The 12,961-nt window shown below is 44.6% G+C and overlaps 3 protein-coding genes across 3 annotated transcripts; 1 reads left to right on the forward strand and 2 right to left on the reverse strand.

The window, feature by feature from the left end:
• Positions 1-611: 611 nt before the first annotated feature.
• LOC109417783 (DNA-directed RNA polymerase III subunit RPC3) lies at positions 612-2,337 on the reverse strand. The gene is made up of 2 exons (XM_019691940.3): positions 2,075-2,337; positions 612-2,018 (listed from the first exon to the last, which is right to left on the reverse strand). Exons 1-2 carry the CDS (start codon positions 2,219-2,221, stop codon positions 642-644), a joined length of 1,524 nt encoding a protein of 507 aa, XP_019547485.2. The 5' UTR covers positions 2,222-2,337; the 3' UTR covers positions 612-641.
• A 7,489-nt stretch (positions 2,338-9,826) lies between these two features.
• Positions 9,827-11,161, forward strand: LOC109400499 (TBC1 domain family member 7). The gene is made up of 4 exons (XM_019673015.3): positions 9,827-10,056; positions 10,198-10,382; positions 10,448-10,852; positions 10,928-11,161. The coding sequence occupies exons 1-4, from the start codon at positions 9,870-9,872 to the stop codon at positions 11,042-11,044; spliced, it is 894 nt and encodes a 297-aa protein (XP_019528560.2). The 5' UTR covers positions 9,827-9,869; the 3' UTR covers positions 11,045-11,161.
• LOC109400498 (GDP-fucose transporter 1) lies at positions 11,042-12,429 on the reverse strand. The gene is made up of 2 exons (XM_019673014.3): positions 12,154-12,429; positions 11,042-12,084 (listed from the first exon to the last, which is right to left on the reverse strand). The coding sequence occupies exons 1-2, from the start codon at positions 12,231-12,233 to the stop codon at positions 11,157-11,159; spliced, it is 1,008 nt and encodes a 335-aa protein (XP_019528559.2). The 5' UTR covers positions 12,234-12,429; the 3' UTR covers positions 11,042-11,156.
• Between the last annotated feature and the right edge of the window lie 532 nt (positions 12,430-12,961).

Here is a 12,961-nt window from a genome sequence, read left to right on the forward strand (position 1 = left end):
GACCAGGGTTAGTAGTTAGTACATTCCAAGTTACAATTCTTGTCCATTGTTCTGCGGACCTTTGTTGGTTGTGCTGCATGGTGGTGGTCGATTTCTCGGCTTATTCTTCTCCCACACGGTGTACACTGAACGTAAACCTCCACCTGAAAACGACTAAGAAGCCATACGGTCGGGCCCTAGTTCGACACTCGGTCGAAAACCATATGATTAACCGATCGTATGATGTCATCCTAAAATTGAATGACAGTCTTGTGAAAATGTAATGCCAATCAACTTTGGTTTTCTAGCTATTAACTACCGATTTTTTTTTATCGCTATCCTTTCCAAGCTAGTTTTTTAATTGATGGGCAGGGTGCCCTCACGGATTCCTCTTTCCAAAAAGATGGCATATCCGGTAGCCACCATCTTAGCTTGAGTCTGGCCCTGCGTGAAGTTTCACTTAATAGTAAAAATTAATATTACCACTCAATTCAACAGCAGTATGAAGGCCGTAAGTAAGAAACCTGCAAAGTCCTGGTAACTTAACTTGATATTCCGATACTTTTAAATTGTTTCGGATGGTTGTTCCCTGTACGGATTATCGGATTTAATTGAATTCCATCCACTTCGAATTTTCGATTGTTTCACGTCTCATTTACTTCTTACTTCCTTTGATACTGCTGATACAACTTCAACAGGAAAATCGTCTCATCGATACCTATCTCGGCACTGTAAAGGCTCTTCACGCGAATCTTTACCTTTTGCAAGATTTCCTTCTCCGGTGGCGTCAAGGTTTCCTGGATTTCCGCGATGTACTCCTCCGATTCGCCACGGTCCTTCATCGCTTCCACAATGCTATCCAACCGTTGGCTCTTCTCGATCAGTCGCTTGTTAACCGTTTTGTCGTGCGTCGACCGGGTGATCGAGTTGTACAGTGACTTGTAGCAAATCTCCAGCAGCATTGCCACGATCTGCGTCTGGTTGACGTAGAACAGAAAGAAGGACTTGGGAGCACCGGCATTACCGCCGCCTGTTTTGCGGAATGTCTGAATCTGGAGGAAGTTTTCCTCCAGTAACTTGTAGGTCAGCTGTTTGGCTTCCTTGGCGGGGATCATTGCTTCCTTCTGGATGTCTTCCTGTTCGATGTACTTCTTTATGCGAATTACCCGGAAGATTCGAGCCGCCTTGGAACCGTACTTTTCTGTGATAACATTTTCGACACAACTCCACGTGAGCTGTTCTAGGATTTTCTTCATGTTGACCGTGTACTGACCGCCTCCGGTGTCGCCGAATTTGCTAACAAAGTTGACCGATTCGATCACGGCCACGTACTGATCAAGGAACTTGATCATCTCCAAATTGTTAGACTTCTTTTCACAGAGTTGCTTTAGCTCCACCATCGGGATCGGGTTGGACACCAACTCCCATGGTTTGGTCCGCGTGTACATCAGCTGGAGAAGATACTTCAGGCATTCACCGGCACTAGCATCGATCAGCCGTTCCGCCGCGTTAATCATGATTGAATCGCGGAAATCCAAGTGAAACTTCTCCAGGTTCACCAGCCAGTGAATGCCTTCGTCGGGGGCTTTGGTACTTTTGCCCTCCTGCAGATCCAACAGCTTCCGAAGATCCAACTCTGGCATTTGGAAAAGATTCGCACTTTCATAATCCAATTGCACCACTTCGTTGGCTGAATCAACCGGTTTTGGATCCGGTGCGCGGATAAAATAGTTTTTCGCCACCAAATCGCCAAACTTCTCCCGGAACTTGGTGATGGTGTTCTTGTCCTTCACATCGGCAATGGCCGTCGCCTTAAGAATCACGTAGGATGCCGTCTGGCAGCCGGCTCTTAGCAACTCTTCCGTCAGGGTGGCCGACTCGGGCCCATACTTGGTCTGAATGAGATGCACGAATCGAGGATAGCGCAACACCATTAGAACCTTTTCGTAGTCCAGTATGTACTCGGTCGCTGTGCCGGTCTTGTTCGGTTGATACCGTGCAAGGCCGAATTTCAGCAGAATTGCTAGGGCTTTACAGACCTAAAAATCGAAATTTGAATGAGATTGTAAACTTCTTTTAGGGCTCAAAAACTTACCTCCGATTTAGTGAGTCCGGTGCTTTTGATAATCATTGGAAGGGTTTTGGCGACGGCGGCGAAAAGATCGTCGGCCACCATGCGCACCACATCGCCAAAGTGCTGCTGCACTATGCAGGAACATAGCTTACCTAGCTGGATGGACATTTCGAGGCGGAACAATATTTTATAGTCACAAAATTAAAGTACAAAATGTTTGTAGAATTCATTCAACACGTTTCCAAGATCTTCGGGCAGGTTTTGTGTTTATACGCATGAGTGTTTTGACGTTTCTCGAGAGGAGACAAAAAAAAGCCGGTGTCGATGAGTGACTTTTCGGAACTCAACCCTGCGAAGGACTCGCAACGTAGGGGTGCTGCGGAATTAAAAGCAAAAACTGAATCGATCATTCGCGACTACGAAGGTTGATGAGCCGGGAAACACTCTTTCTTCCTTCGGAGTTTCTTATGGGAGTATGAGTGAAAAAAAGCAAAAAATCTTCCCTCCTTCACTTTCTCACAGAAAACCGCAAACAAAATCATCACCTTTGTAGTCCCCAATTGAATCAAACTTTTCAGGTACAGAGTCTGTTCTAGAGGCACGACAGTATGTGCAAACGAGAGCAACTCTGAGACATTGCAGACTACATCCCAAATTGGACTATCACACTTTTTTTGGTACGCCTAAAAAGTGTGATAAAAGTGCACATTTGCCTCGGATCGTCTCGACGTCTTCGGTGCACTTATTCCTCCATTTACAAGGAATACGTGCACCGAAGACCTCAACTCGATCCGACGTGGCCCTGCGCTGCAATCACACTTTGAAGGTGTGTGCACACTATTGTGTCAGTCCAATTTGGGGTGCAGTCAGCAATATTCTGAGTTACTCTTTTTATCGATGATTGACAAAATTTGTTGAAAGACATCCCCAAAACAGCAATTTTTATTCAGCACACGCAAAACTTCGCAGTTTGACATTGGTAGATCACACTTTGGCATAATTTTGCGAGCGCATCCAGCATAGGCTGACCATCCGTCCCGTATTTAACGGGACAAAAAATTTTTCAAACATTTGTCACTGGAGCATAGTTAACGTTTTTGACTTAATTATTCGTTCTTTCTAGCTAAAATAGCATTATTCACAACATGCAGTTCTGTTTTTGGACATTGATTTGCTTTTTGTTGAGTTTCCAAAATGTGTCCCGTATTTAAACGGGACAAATCTGGTCAGCCTAATCCAGCAGCGACCGGTAAAGTTTGCTGCAATGATGGAGGGCTGCCAAACAGGGTCTCTCTCTTCTTGGCATAACGTCCTCATTGGGACAAAGTCTGCTTCTCAGCTTAGTGTTCTATGAGCACTTCCACAGTTATTAACTGAGAGCTTCCTCTGCCAATGACCATTTTGCATGCGTATATCGTGTGGCAGGCACGAAGATACTCTATGCCCAAGGAAGTCAAGGAAATTTCCTTTACGAAAAGATCCTGGACCGACCGGGAATCGAACCCGTCACCCTCAGCATGGTCATGCTGAATACCCGTGCGTTTACCACCTCGGTTATATGGGCCAAACAGGGTATACGGGGTATAGAAGCGCACCGTTAAAGGTGCTCTAAGAAGAAGATGAAATATACACGATTGGAGTGTTGGGTTCGATTGAACTAATTACTAATTAGGTTTTAGACCGAGACTTGTGATACGGTAAAAACGATAGTAATGAAACGCGCGTCCGTCCGGGTGTGCAGTCAGTAGGTAAACTGATTTTATTATTCTATCTCCACACTGCTGTACCAGACAGTCAGTGGTGTAGCTAGGGGTGGATGCTACAGTTCTCCCCCTTTTAGTTAACAACATATTTACTAAACAGGTTCAGCAAAACTTAACTGCCGCAAGCATCCTTTTAAACAATACAATTCAACGGCTAAACTTAACTACCGCGAAACAATAGAAATTCGGTGAAACAACATACCGGAAACTAATTCAATTTCAATGTCTTCATGACAAGTTACAATTCAAACAAACAAACAAACATAAACAAACAAACTAGTAATATTCAAAGTCATTGTCTTTCTTCAGACGCTTAGGTCGTTTTGAACGCCTGACCAACTCCTGTCGGTTCTTCGATGGTGGTGACGAACGATTCTGCATACGACTTGACGGGCCGGCCTGCGGTTCGACTTGTTCGGGCGGCAAACTTGACGATTCTCGTTGATCTTCCTCTCGTGACACACTTCGTCGGCGTGGAACACTAACCTCCACTTCAGGACCACGAGCTGTGACCCTGTTACGAACGTCCTCGTCACGGTAGATGAAAGACTCGGATGGGAAACCGTAAAATTCGTCTTCGTCGTCGCTAAACCTTTCGTCGTCGTCCTCTCTAGTACGTTTTCTTCGTTGAATCCTCTCGCTCCTTCCCAAGACCAAACCTCGGCGCTTCGGGGTGCCAACCAACTTGAGCTGATTGCGGTGAGCAGAGTAAACTCTTCCTCCAACAGAAACCTGAAAGACATTTGAGGAGATACGTTTGAGAAATTTGGCTTCTAACCATCGTCTAATATCCGTAGGTCTGAAATTTTTGTAGTAAACTATATCTCCAGGACGCAACTTGTCAATCCAGTCATGCTTCTTAAACTTAGGACTATGTACAACACACTTATCCACTTCCTTGGGCTTCGTCGAATGATGCTTAAAACTATTCTTTGGATGGGTCAAATCCAGCAGCGTCTTCGGCTTAAAACTAAACAAACGTTCGGATGGAAATGTTCTTCCGTCCTCTAAACAAGTATTCCGGTAACCAAACAAGAAATACGAAACAAGGTCTTCAGTACTCAAACCAGTCATATCCGGATCCAGTAGAAACTTCTTTAAACCTTCCTTGACTACTCGAACCATGCGCTCCGCTTGTCCGTTGCTCGATGGGTTGTACGGTGGACTCTTCATTACCTTCACTCCATGTTTTTCGAAGAAAACTATAAACTCTTTCGAACTAAACGGTGGTCCGCCATCTGTAACAACTACGTCAGGTAACCCAAACCTAGCGAAAACGCTCATAAACTTTGAAATTACTCTCCTGGCATCTGTTCCAAACTTCATGTACTCAACTTCCAACCATTTAGAAAAACTGTCCACAATGACCAGGAAAACCTTGTTGTCGAAGTAGAAGAAGTCTGCATGAATACGTGTAAACGGTTTAGTTGTAGGAATCCAACTGGAACTTGGAACTGGCTTTGCAACTGCATTCATCTGGCAACACACACTACATGTTTTGACGAAACTTTCGATGTCACTGTTCATGCCATACCAGTAAACTGTCCTTCTTGCCATCTGCTTGATCTTGGTGATTCCTGAGTGATTCTTGTGCAGCAGCTTCAACATCTGCTTTTGTAAACTAGCAGGAATAAACACACGATCCTGGTACAATAAACAACCTTCGACCAGTTCAAGATCTTGATGCTGTGCATAAACGTCCAAAAAACTACGCTCCAACTTCTTCGGCCAACCATGCTTCATGTAGAAAACTATTGTCTGTATAAACTCATCTTGCTTTGACTCGCTGGCAATTAAAACATGGTCCAAAGGAAACTCATCGTAAACGTTCAAACTTTTGATAAACTCTCGTTGCAACGAAACTGGAACTTCATCTGGCAAAGGAAACCTTGAGCAAAAATCTGCATTGCCCATCTTCGCTGACGGTCTGTAAACAATGTCGAAATCGTAGATATTCAGTTCCATTACATATCTCTGCAGACGCGTTACGAACAACGAATTTTTGCCTTCTTTGCCAAATATGCCTATCAACGGTTTATGATCTGTATACACAGTAAACTTTTTTCCAAACAAAAACTTGTGAAACTTCTTTATGGTACTCACAACGGCCAACGCTTCCAAGTGTAAAATTGGGTATGACTTCTGCGAGTTAGTTAAGGCTCAAGCATCCGGCATCATTTTTCGGAAAATAAAAAAGCAGTTTTCTCGCTGTAAGTCGAAACATCGACCATGAAAATATATTCACTGCATTCTATTCCTCATGTGGAATGCAGTGAATATATTTTCATGGTCGATGTTTTGATTTACAGCGAGAAAACTGCTTTTTTATTTTCCGAAAAATGATGACGGATGCTTGAGCCTTAAACTGAAGGAGGTAAAACTAATGGGCTTCTCTTCTCCATTGATTTCGTGAGCAATCACGCCACCTAACCCATAACTGCTAGCATCTGTTACAACAACAACAGGCTTTTGTGGATCAAAAAACTCAAGTAGCTTTGAAGACAACAAACATTGCTTACTTTCGTTAAACACTCGATGACACTCATCGGTCCAGACAAACTTAACGTCTTTCTTTAGTAAACGATACAAACAGCTTAAACGTGAGGATAGATTTGAGATAAACTTACCGTAGTAATTTATCAACCCAAGAAACGCTTTCAACTCGGTGACGTTATTCGGAACATTAGCTTTCCGAATCGTTTCGACCTTTTCTGGACACGGCAACAAACCTCTATCGGTTAAAATGTGACCCAAAAATGGCAAACTTGTCACAAACCATTTGCATTTCTGCAAATTTACTTTAATTTTGGCTTTAGAAAGTCGCTCCAAAACCAAATAAAGCTTTCTTAAACAATCCTCGTAATCCTCACCAGCTATTAAAACATCGTCTAAGTAGCAATAAACTCCGTCAATGCCTTGCAAAACTTGATCCATGACTCGCTGAAAAATAGCAGCACTTGAAGAAGCACCTTGTGGTAAACGATTATACGAAAACAAACCTTTGATCGTATTAATCACCATAATTTTCCTAGACTTTTTCGACAACATTAACTGTGTATACGCTCCGGCAAGATCTAAGGAACAAAAAACTTTCGCACCGGCTAGTGAAGCAAACATATCCTGTGTCAACGGTAGCGGATAGGTGTTCGGAATGATCACCTTGTTGATCGAAACCTTGCAGTCGATTACCATCCTGATACCACCGTCTTTCTTCACTACAACGATCACCGGCGATGCCCACTCGCTTGCATCGATCGGTGTTATGACGCCATCTTTCTCCAAACTGTCCAAATGTTCAAAAACCTTGTCCTTTAAACGCAATGGAACGTCATACGCACGTTTGAAAATCGGTGATGCTCCTTTCTTCAACACTAGATCCGCCTCAAAACCTTTGATGGGAGTAAACAAAGACTTATCAAAAACATTGGCAAACTTACCCTTGATATCGTCCACGACACGTTCCTCCGACATCGGCAACGACAGCTGATTCAGGTTTGAACTACTGCCGAACGCACTCCTCCATTCCGGGAAAAAGATGTCCAGCCAATCTCGTCCTAGTAACGGTGTGAACGAGCTCCCACAGCGCAAAACAACTAGTTTGACGAACTTCCGCCGTCCGTTCAACTCCACCTGCACTGGAATCTGTCCTTCGACCACCAAACGACTTCCGTTGATCACCGCTAACTTCTTCGTACACTTCTGCATCGGAATATCGGCGAATTCTCCCTCGTAGGTGTCCTTGCTGACTACGGAAACTGCAGCTCCACAGTCTATCTCCATGTCCAGACGAATCCTCTCGACCAACACTGATCGGAAACACGGCTCGTTGATTTTGCCGATGGAAGAGATCATCAAGCACTCCATGTCCTCATCGTCCGAGACAGATCTGTTCAACCGCCGACGTAAACTCTTCGTGTACTCCGTCATCTTCGGTTTTTCTGCAGGAGAATCCACAAACTTCACTGATTTCTTCTCTTTGTTCTTCAGGTCGTAGCAGAAGCGACGTGTGTGACCATCTCTGCCACAGAAACTACAGTGAAACTTCCGTGATCGGGATGAAGAACGATTTCCACGGTTAGACGAAACTGGACTGCGGCTCCTGTACCGCTTGCTTGCTCCACGGCTCCGACTCCTACTACGGTATCCACCACGTGAAACTGCTGGCTCTTGTCGCTTTCCAAGCCTGTTCAAAACACTCACTCGACCGGATTCACGAGAAACTAGCTTTCGGTTCGCTCCAGCTAACTCTCTGTTGATGATGATCTTCTCCGCCTTGGCTAGCGTCAAACCTTCCTCATCGAACAAACGCTGTTGAACATCCGGGTCGCGAATTCCACACACAAGCTTGTCGCGGATTGCGATGTCCTTGAACTCGCCAAACTCACACATCTCCGCTTGCAGCTTCACAGCTAGGATGAAATCCTCCGCACTTTCGGTAGAACCTTGGACTCGTTGATAAAACTTGTAACGCTGGATCATGTCGCTCTCTGTCTTGTCGTATCGCTTCTTCAACGCATCCGTAATCTCCTTGAATGACACTGTCTTCAAATCCTTTCCGGGAAACAGAAGCTTCAATTCGCTGTACACTTCCTTGCCGCATGCCGCCAAAAACGATGCTTTTTGTTCATTCGGATCCGCTACCTTGTTGTTGATGAAGATCCATTCCATCTGCTCCAGGTACTGACTAAACGGAATCGTACCGGGCACGTACGGCTCAACGTGATTCACTAACGGCATACTGACAGCAAAAAACAAACTACAAAAGCTAGAAAACGATTTGATGAATTATTACACAAAACCAAACTAGATTTTTTTTTTCAGTGTAATAATCGAAAAAAACTGATCAAAACAAACAGCTGACAAAATAAATGCAAAAACTTAAAAACTTTTTTGCGAAAACTTTTTGTTCAATTTTTCAACAGTTTTGACCCACAGTGCAAACTATGTTGTTACTGTGTCAACATGAAAACTTTCAAACTGTTTTCAAATGATCGTGCTCAACGACAAACTTTATCAACGAAACGTGAAACAAACAAACAATAAACAAACAAACCAAACTGTTGTCGTCGCTCAAAACTAGCATAAACTATTTCTGCTTTTTCCTCTGAGCATAAACTATGCAACGATGTCGCACAACAAACTGCGAAACAACTTTTGTTGCGGGGAAACGGTTTTTGCAGCAAACCTGTGCAAAGCGCAAACAAACCAACTCCGGGGCAGTGTAGGTACTGCACAAACTGTTGCTGTTGTTCCCTCCGCCGTCGACGTCGTCGCAAAGGGATGAATGGGGAATGGGCTGGCTCGCAGTAAAACGCCCAACAGTGAAAACCACCAAAATCACTGCAAAACTAGCACTTTTCGCACTTCCCGGGACGCGAAACTACTCCACTTCTCGTCGCCACTGAAATATACACGATTGGAGTGTTGGGTTCGATCTTGGGGCAAGAAACTGTGCTGCAGAGTACATTTTCATTCACAGAGTTGCTCAGGATTTCTCCGGATTGCTCCCGTTTTGCTTGAGTATTGCCTGATACTATCGCAAAAACAAAACAATATTGCCCGATATCCCGCTTTTCTTGCAGTTTTAGGGGTGTTTTTCAACAAATTTCGTCGATCATTGGTGAAAGGAGTTACTCAGAATTTCTCGGAGTTACTCTCGTTTGCACAGTGTCTTGCCCCTAGGGTTCGATTAAACTAATTACTAATTAGGTTTTAGACCGAGACTTGTGATACGGTAAAAACGATAGTAATGAAACGCGCGTCCGTCCGGGTGTGCAGTCAGTAGGTAAACTGATTTTATTATTCTATCTCCACACTGCTGTACCAGACAGTCAGTGGTGTAGCTAGGGGTGGATGCTACAGAAGATAGAAGATCTGCGTGTAAAAATCGCCGATTTCGATTCTTAAAAACCTTATGGCACATCCCTACGCGCGTAACTCACGAGCTCCCATATTAGTGAGTGCCTTGTTTTGGTTTGTCTGGTCACCGCCCAATCCGCGACGACGACGACGACGTACAGCTAGAAAAACGAGAAAAACAGCAAAACAAAACAATGGCAGACGAACGGAATTTCCGCTCAACCTATTACGAAAAAGTCGGCTGCCGGAGCGTGGAGGAGCGCAAATCTTTGGAAATTCTGCTCAAGGACAAACCGCTCAACGTGCTCAAGTTGAAACAGTTTTGCATTCGGTTCACCGTGCCCAACATCCACCGGAGTGTGCTGTGGAACTTCCTGTTGGGTAAGTATAGTAACAACAGCATTCCGATTTGTAATTTGTAATTTGTAATTTTATTAGTGATAACGTAAACCTGGTAGTTACAAAACTATTTTTCAAGTCAAGGAAGAGTATTGATCGTTGCTTCGCTTTTTATTCCCGAAGGTGTCACCCCGGCGTACACCGATTCATGCAAATACGTCATGACCCAGAGGGAAGCGGTGTATGAAGATTTACTGCGTGCTTTGCAGGTGATGAGAATAGTCGATGATAAAACGCCAAAGCCCAAGGTCTTATACGCGATGTGGCTGCTGGAAACCAAGCAGCTTTGCCTGGGATACGATCTGAATGTAAGGCATTACCTGATGCTTCACATGGCCTGATTTCCCTTAAAATTATCTATACTCTTCCACAGCAAGAAAGCCACTTCAGCAACGTGACGGAGGTTCTGTTACAGATCTTCGACAACGACATCGAGATCTATTGGATGTCCAAGGGTTTTCACGAGTACAGTCAGGAGATCATCGAAGAGATGGGGAAACTGTCCGACTTGACCGGCACAATTCTGGAGAAAGAGGACAACGGTTTGTACATACACCTGAAATCGTGCGACATCTTTCCGGTGCTTCCGCTGGAGAAGTGGTACGGATCGTTCTTCGCCGGGGTTCTTCCCGAGCTGGCCATCATTCGGATATGGGACAAACTCTGCGGCGGGTCAATCAAGATTGTAATATTTGTGCTGATCGAAATCCTGCGAACCCTGCGGAGGAGGGTGCTCCGGTGTGTGGATCTGAAATCGTTGCTCGAGTGCATCGACACTGTAAGTGGAATAACATGCTTGAATATGGGACAGGGAACGCAGAAGCTGTTATTCATAGCAAATCTCCCTTTGCAGATCAAGGACGAACAGGAAACGGCCGACTTGATTGTGAATAAGGCCATCGAGCTGTGGCAGCAGAACAAGGGTCACAATGAGTTCATTCTCCAATCCAAAGTAAAGTCTCTCATCTAAAGTGTTCGTTCATTATCTAGTTGAACTAAAAATCGAACTGATTTTTTTTGTGTTATTCATATATATTATAAGTCTTAAACTGTAAGGAATTATAGAATTTTGTTCGCTTCATTTAAACTTTTTGGCTATTCATTTGCTCCCGATGACGTTTGTCCATTTCGAGCTGCTTCACCCGAGTGTAGAGGGCACTGCCGGCTAAAACCACGACATTGGAAGTCCACCATAGGAACGATTTGATCTCGCTAAACCAGGTGGTGGCCAGCACAGTTTGCGCACAAGCCTTGGCCGTTCCGGAAATGTTGTGCGTCAGAGGTGATGTCACCTTAATCTGCAGCGCCGTCACGAATCCGATGGCAAATCCACAGATGCCTCCCACGGTCATCACTCCCCAGAACCATGGCTCGGCCAGGTGTTCATAATCCATTACGACCTGGAACTCCCCGTTGATCAGCATCAACGGAATGAAAATAACCGCCGAATAGACGTTGTTATAGTAACTTAGCAGCCACACTTTCTGATTGACAAACTGTAAAGTGCGCTTGGTGTAGATCGAGTACAGCGACAGACTCAACGACCCAAGCACTCCAAAAATCGTCCCGATGAGCGAAAACGATTCCGTCAAGCTTTCCTGGTCTACTCCGATCCAAAATCCGATCACAATCAGCAAACAGCACAGCACTGCCTTGCCGCTGGTCTTCTCCCCAAGCAGCAGATACGTCAGAGCTACGTTGAATACCGTAGTCAACGAACGGCCCACGTAGTAGAACGCCACTCCGACATACTTCAAGCAGAGATTATTCGTAGCAATCATCGCCGTGAACAAGAGCGACAGCGGTAATACTTTCCGCATTACCTCTCTGTCCAGTGGATTTCCGGACGGTACATTGAACATGCCCGGGTATTTCCGGCTAAGTGCCATCATCACAAAGCAAATGCTCGTCGAGGTCAACACCTGGAACCATGTTACGAATAGAGGCGCGTCCAGCTCCAGGCCACTCAAGAGGGCTTTGTTAACGAACACCGTCAGGATGGATACGACCCTGAAACCAAAGAATATTCATCATCTTTTCACAGATCACTGTGCTGTAGCCGGCTGATTGATTACTCACCAATACGCAGCAACCACCGCCAATATCCGGACATATTTGGTGAGCAGGCCACCCTTGTTGGTTTCCAGCGGCTGATACATGGTGTGCTTGGGGTCGTCGGAGACCGATCAAAAGCTATTGCGAAAATTTTGCGGATTGTTTTCCCTAATCACTGCGGCCGCGACGGGATCGACACGCAGGATATACCGATACGCCTCAAGCTGAAGCACCCAACATGAGCAATCAAAACAAAAGCTTTGTCAAAATACAGCTAAATTTGTTCGACTTTTTCTCGCGGTGCTCCAGGGCTCTCATCGCACTCACATCAGTGGCCCTGTGACTGAAGGTAGTACACGGAGAAACGAAGGTTCGTAAAAACTAGATTGAGTTGAAATAAGGGCGAAAGTAACATGAGAGAGTTCTCTTCATCGACTCTCTTTTCTGCAAATAAAAGTGACAAAATGCAAATTTAATCGAATTTTTTTACACTTAGACGCTAGATTGCATCGCAACCTAGCGATTTATGACTAAAAAGTGCAACCATACTTGCATCTTGTCACTTTAATTTGAAGAAGAGAGAGTCGATGAAGAGAACTCGCTCATGTTACTTTCGCCCTTATTTAAACTCAATCTAGTAAAGAGTTATAACATACACTGAACTACAAATCAACCCAAATTTAAGTTGTTTTGACGCAATCCCGGTCTTCCGTGGAATAACTCAAATTTGCGTTAAACAGCGAAAGTGGTGAGTGAGTAGTTCTCGTTTGAGAGCGGCAAAAAAATTAACCCAGTGGTAAGTTATTTTCACCCAACGGAGGCCTCAAATGAC

Source organism: Aedes albopictus, chromosome 1 (genome assembly GCF_035046485.1).
Source record: "Aedes albopictus strain Foshan chromosome 1, AalbF5, whole genome shotgun sequence".
In the NCBI taxonomy this organism is placed as follows: Eukaryota; Metazoa; Arthropoda; class Insecta; order Diptera; family Culicidae; genus Aedes; species Aedes albopictus.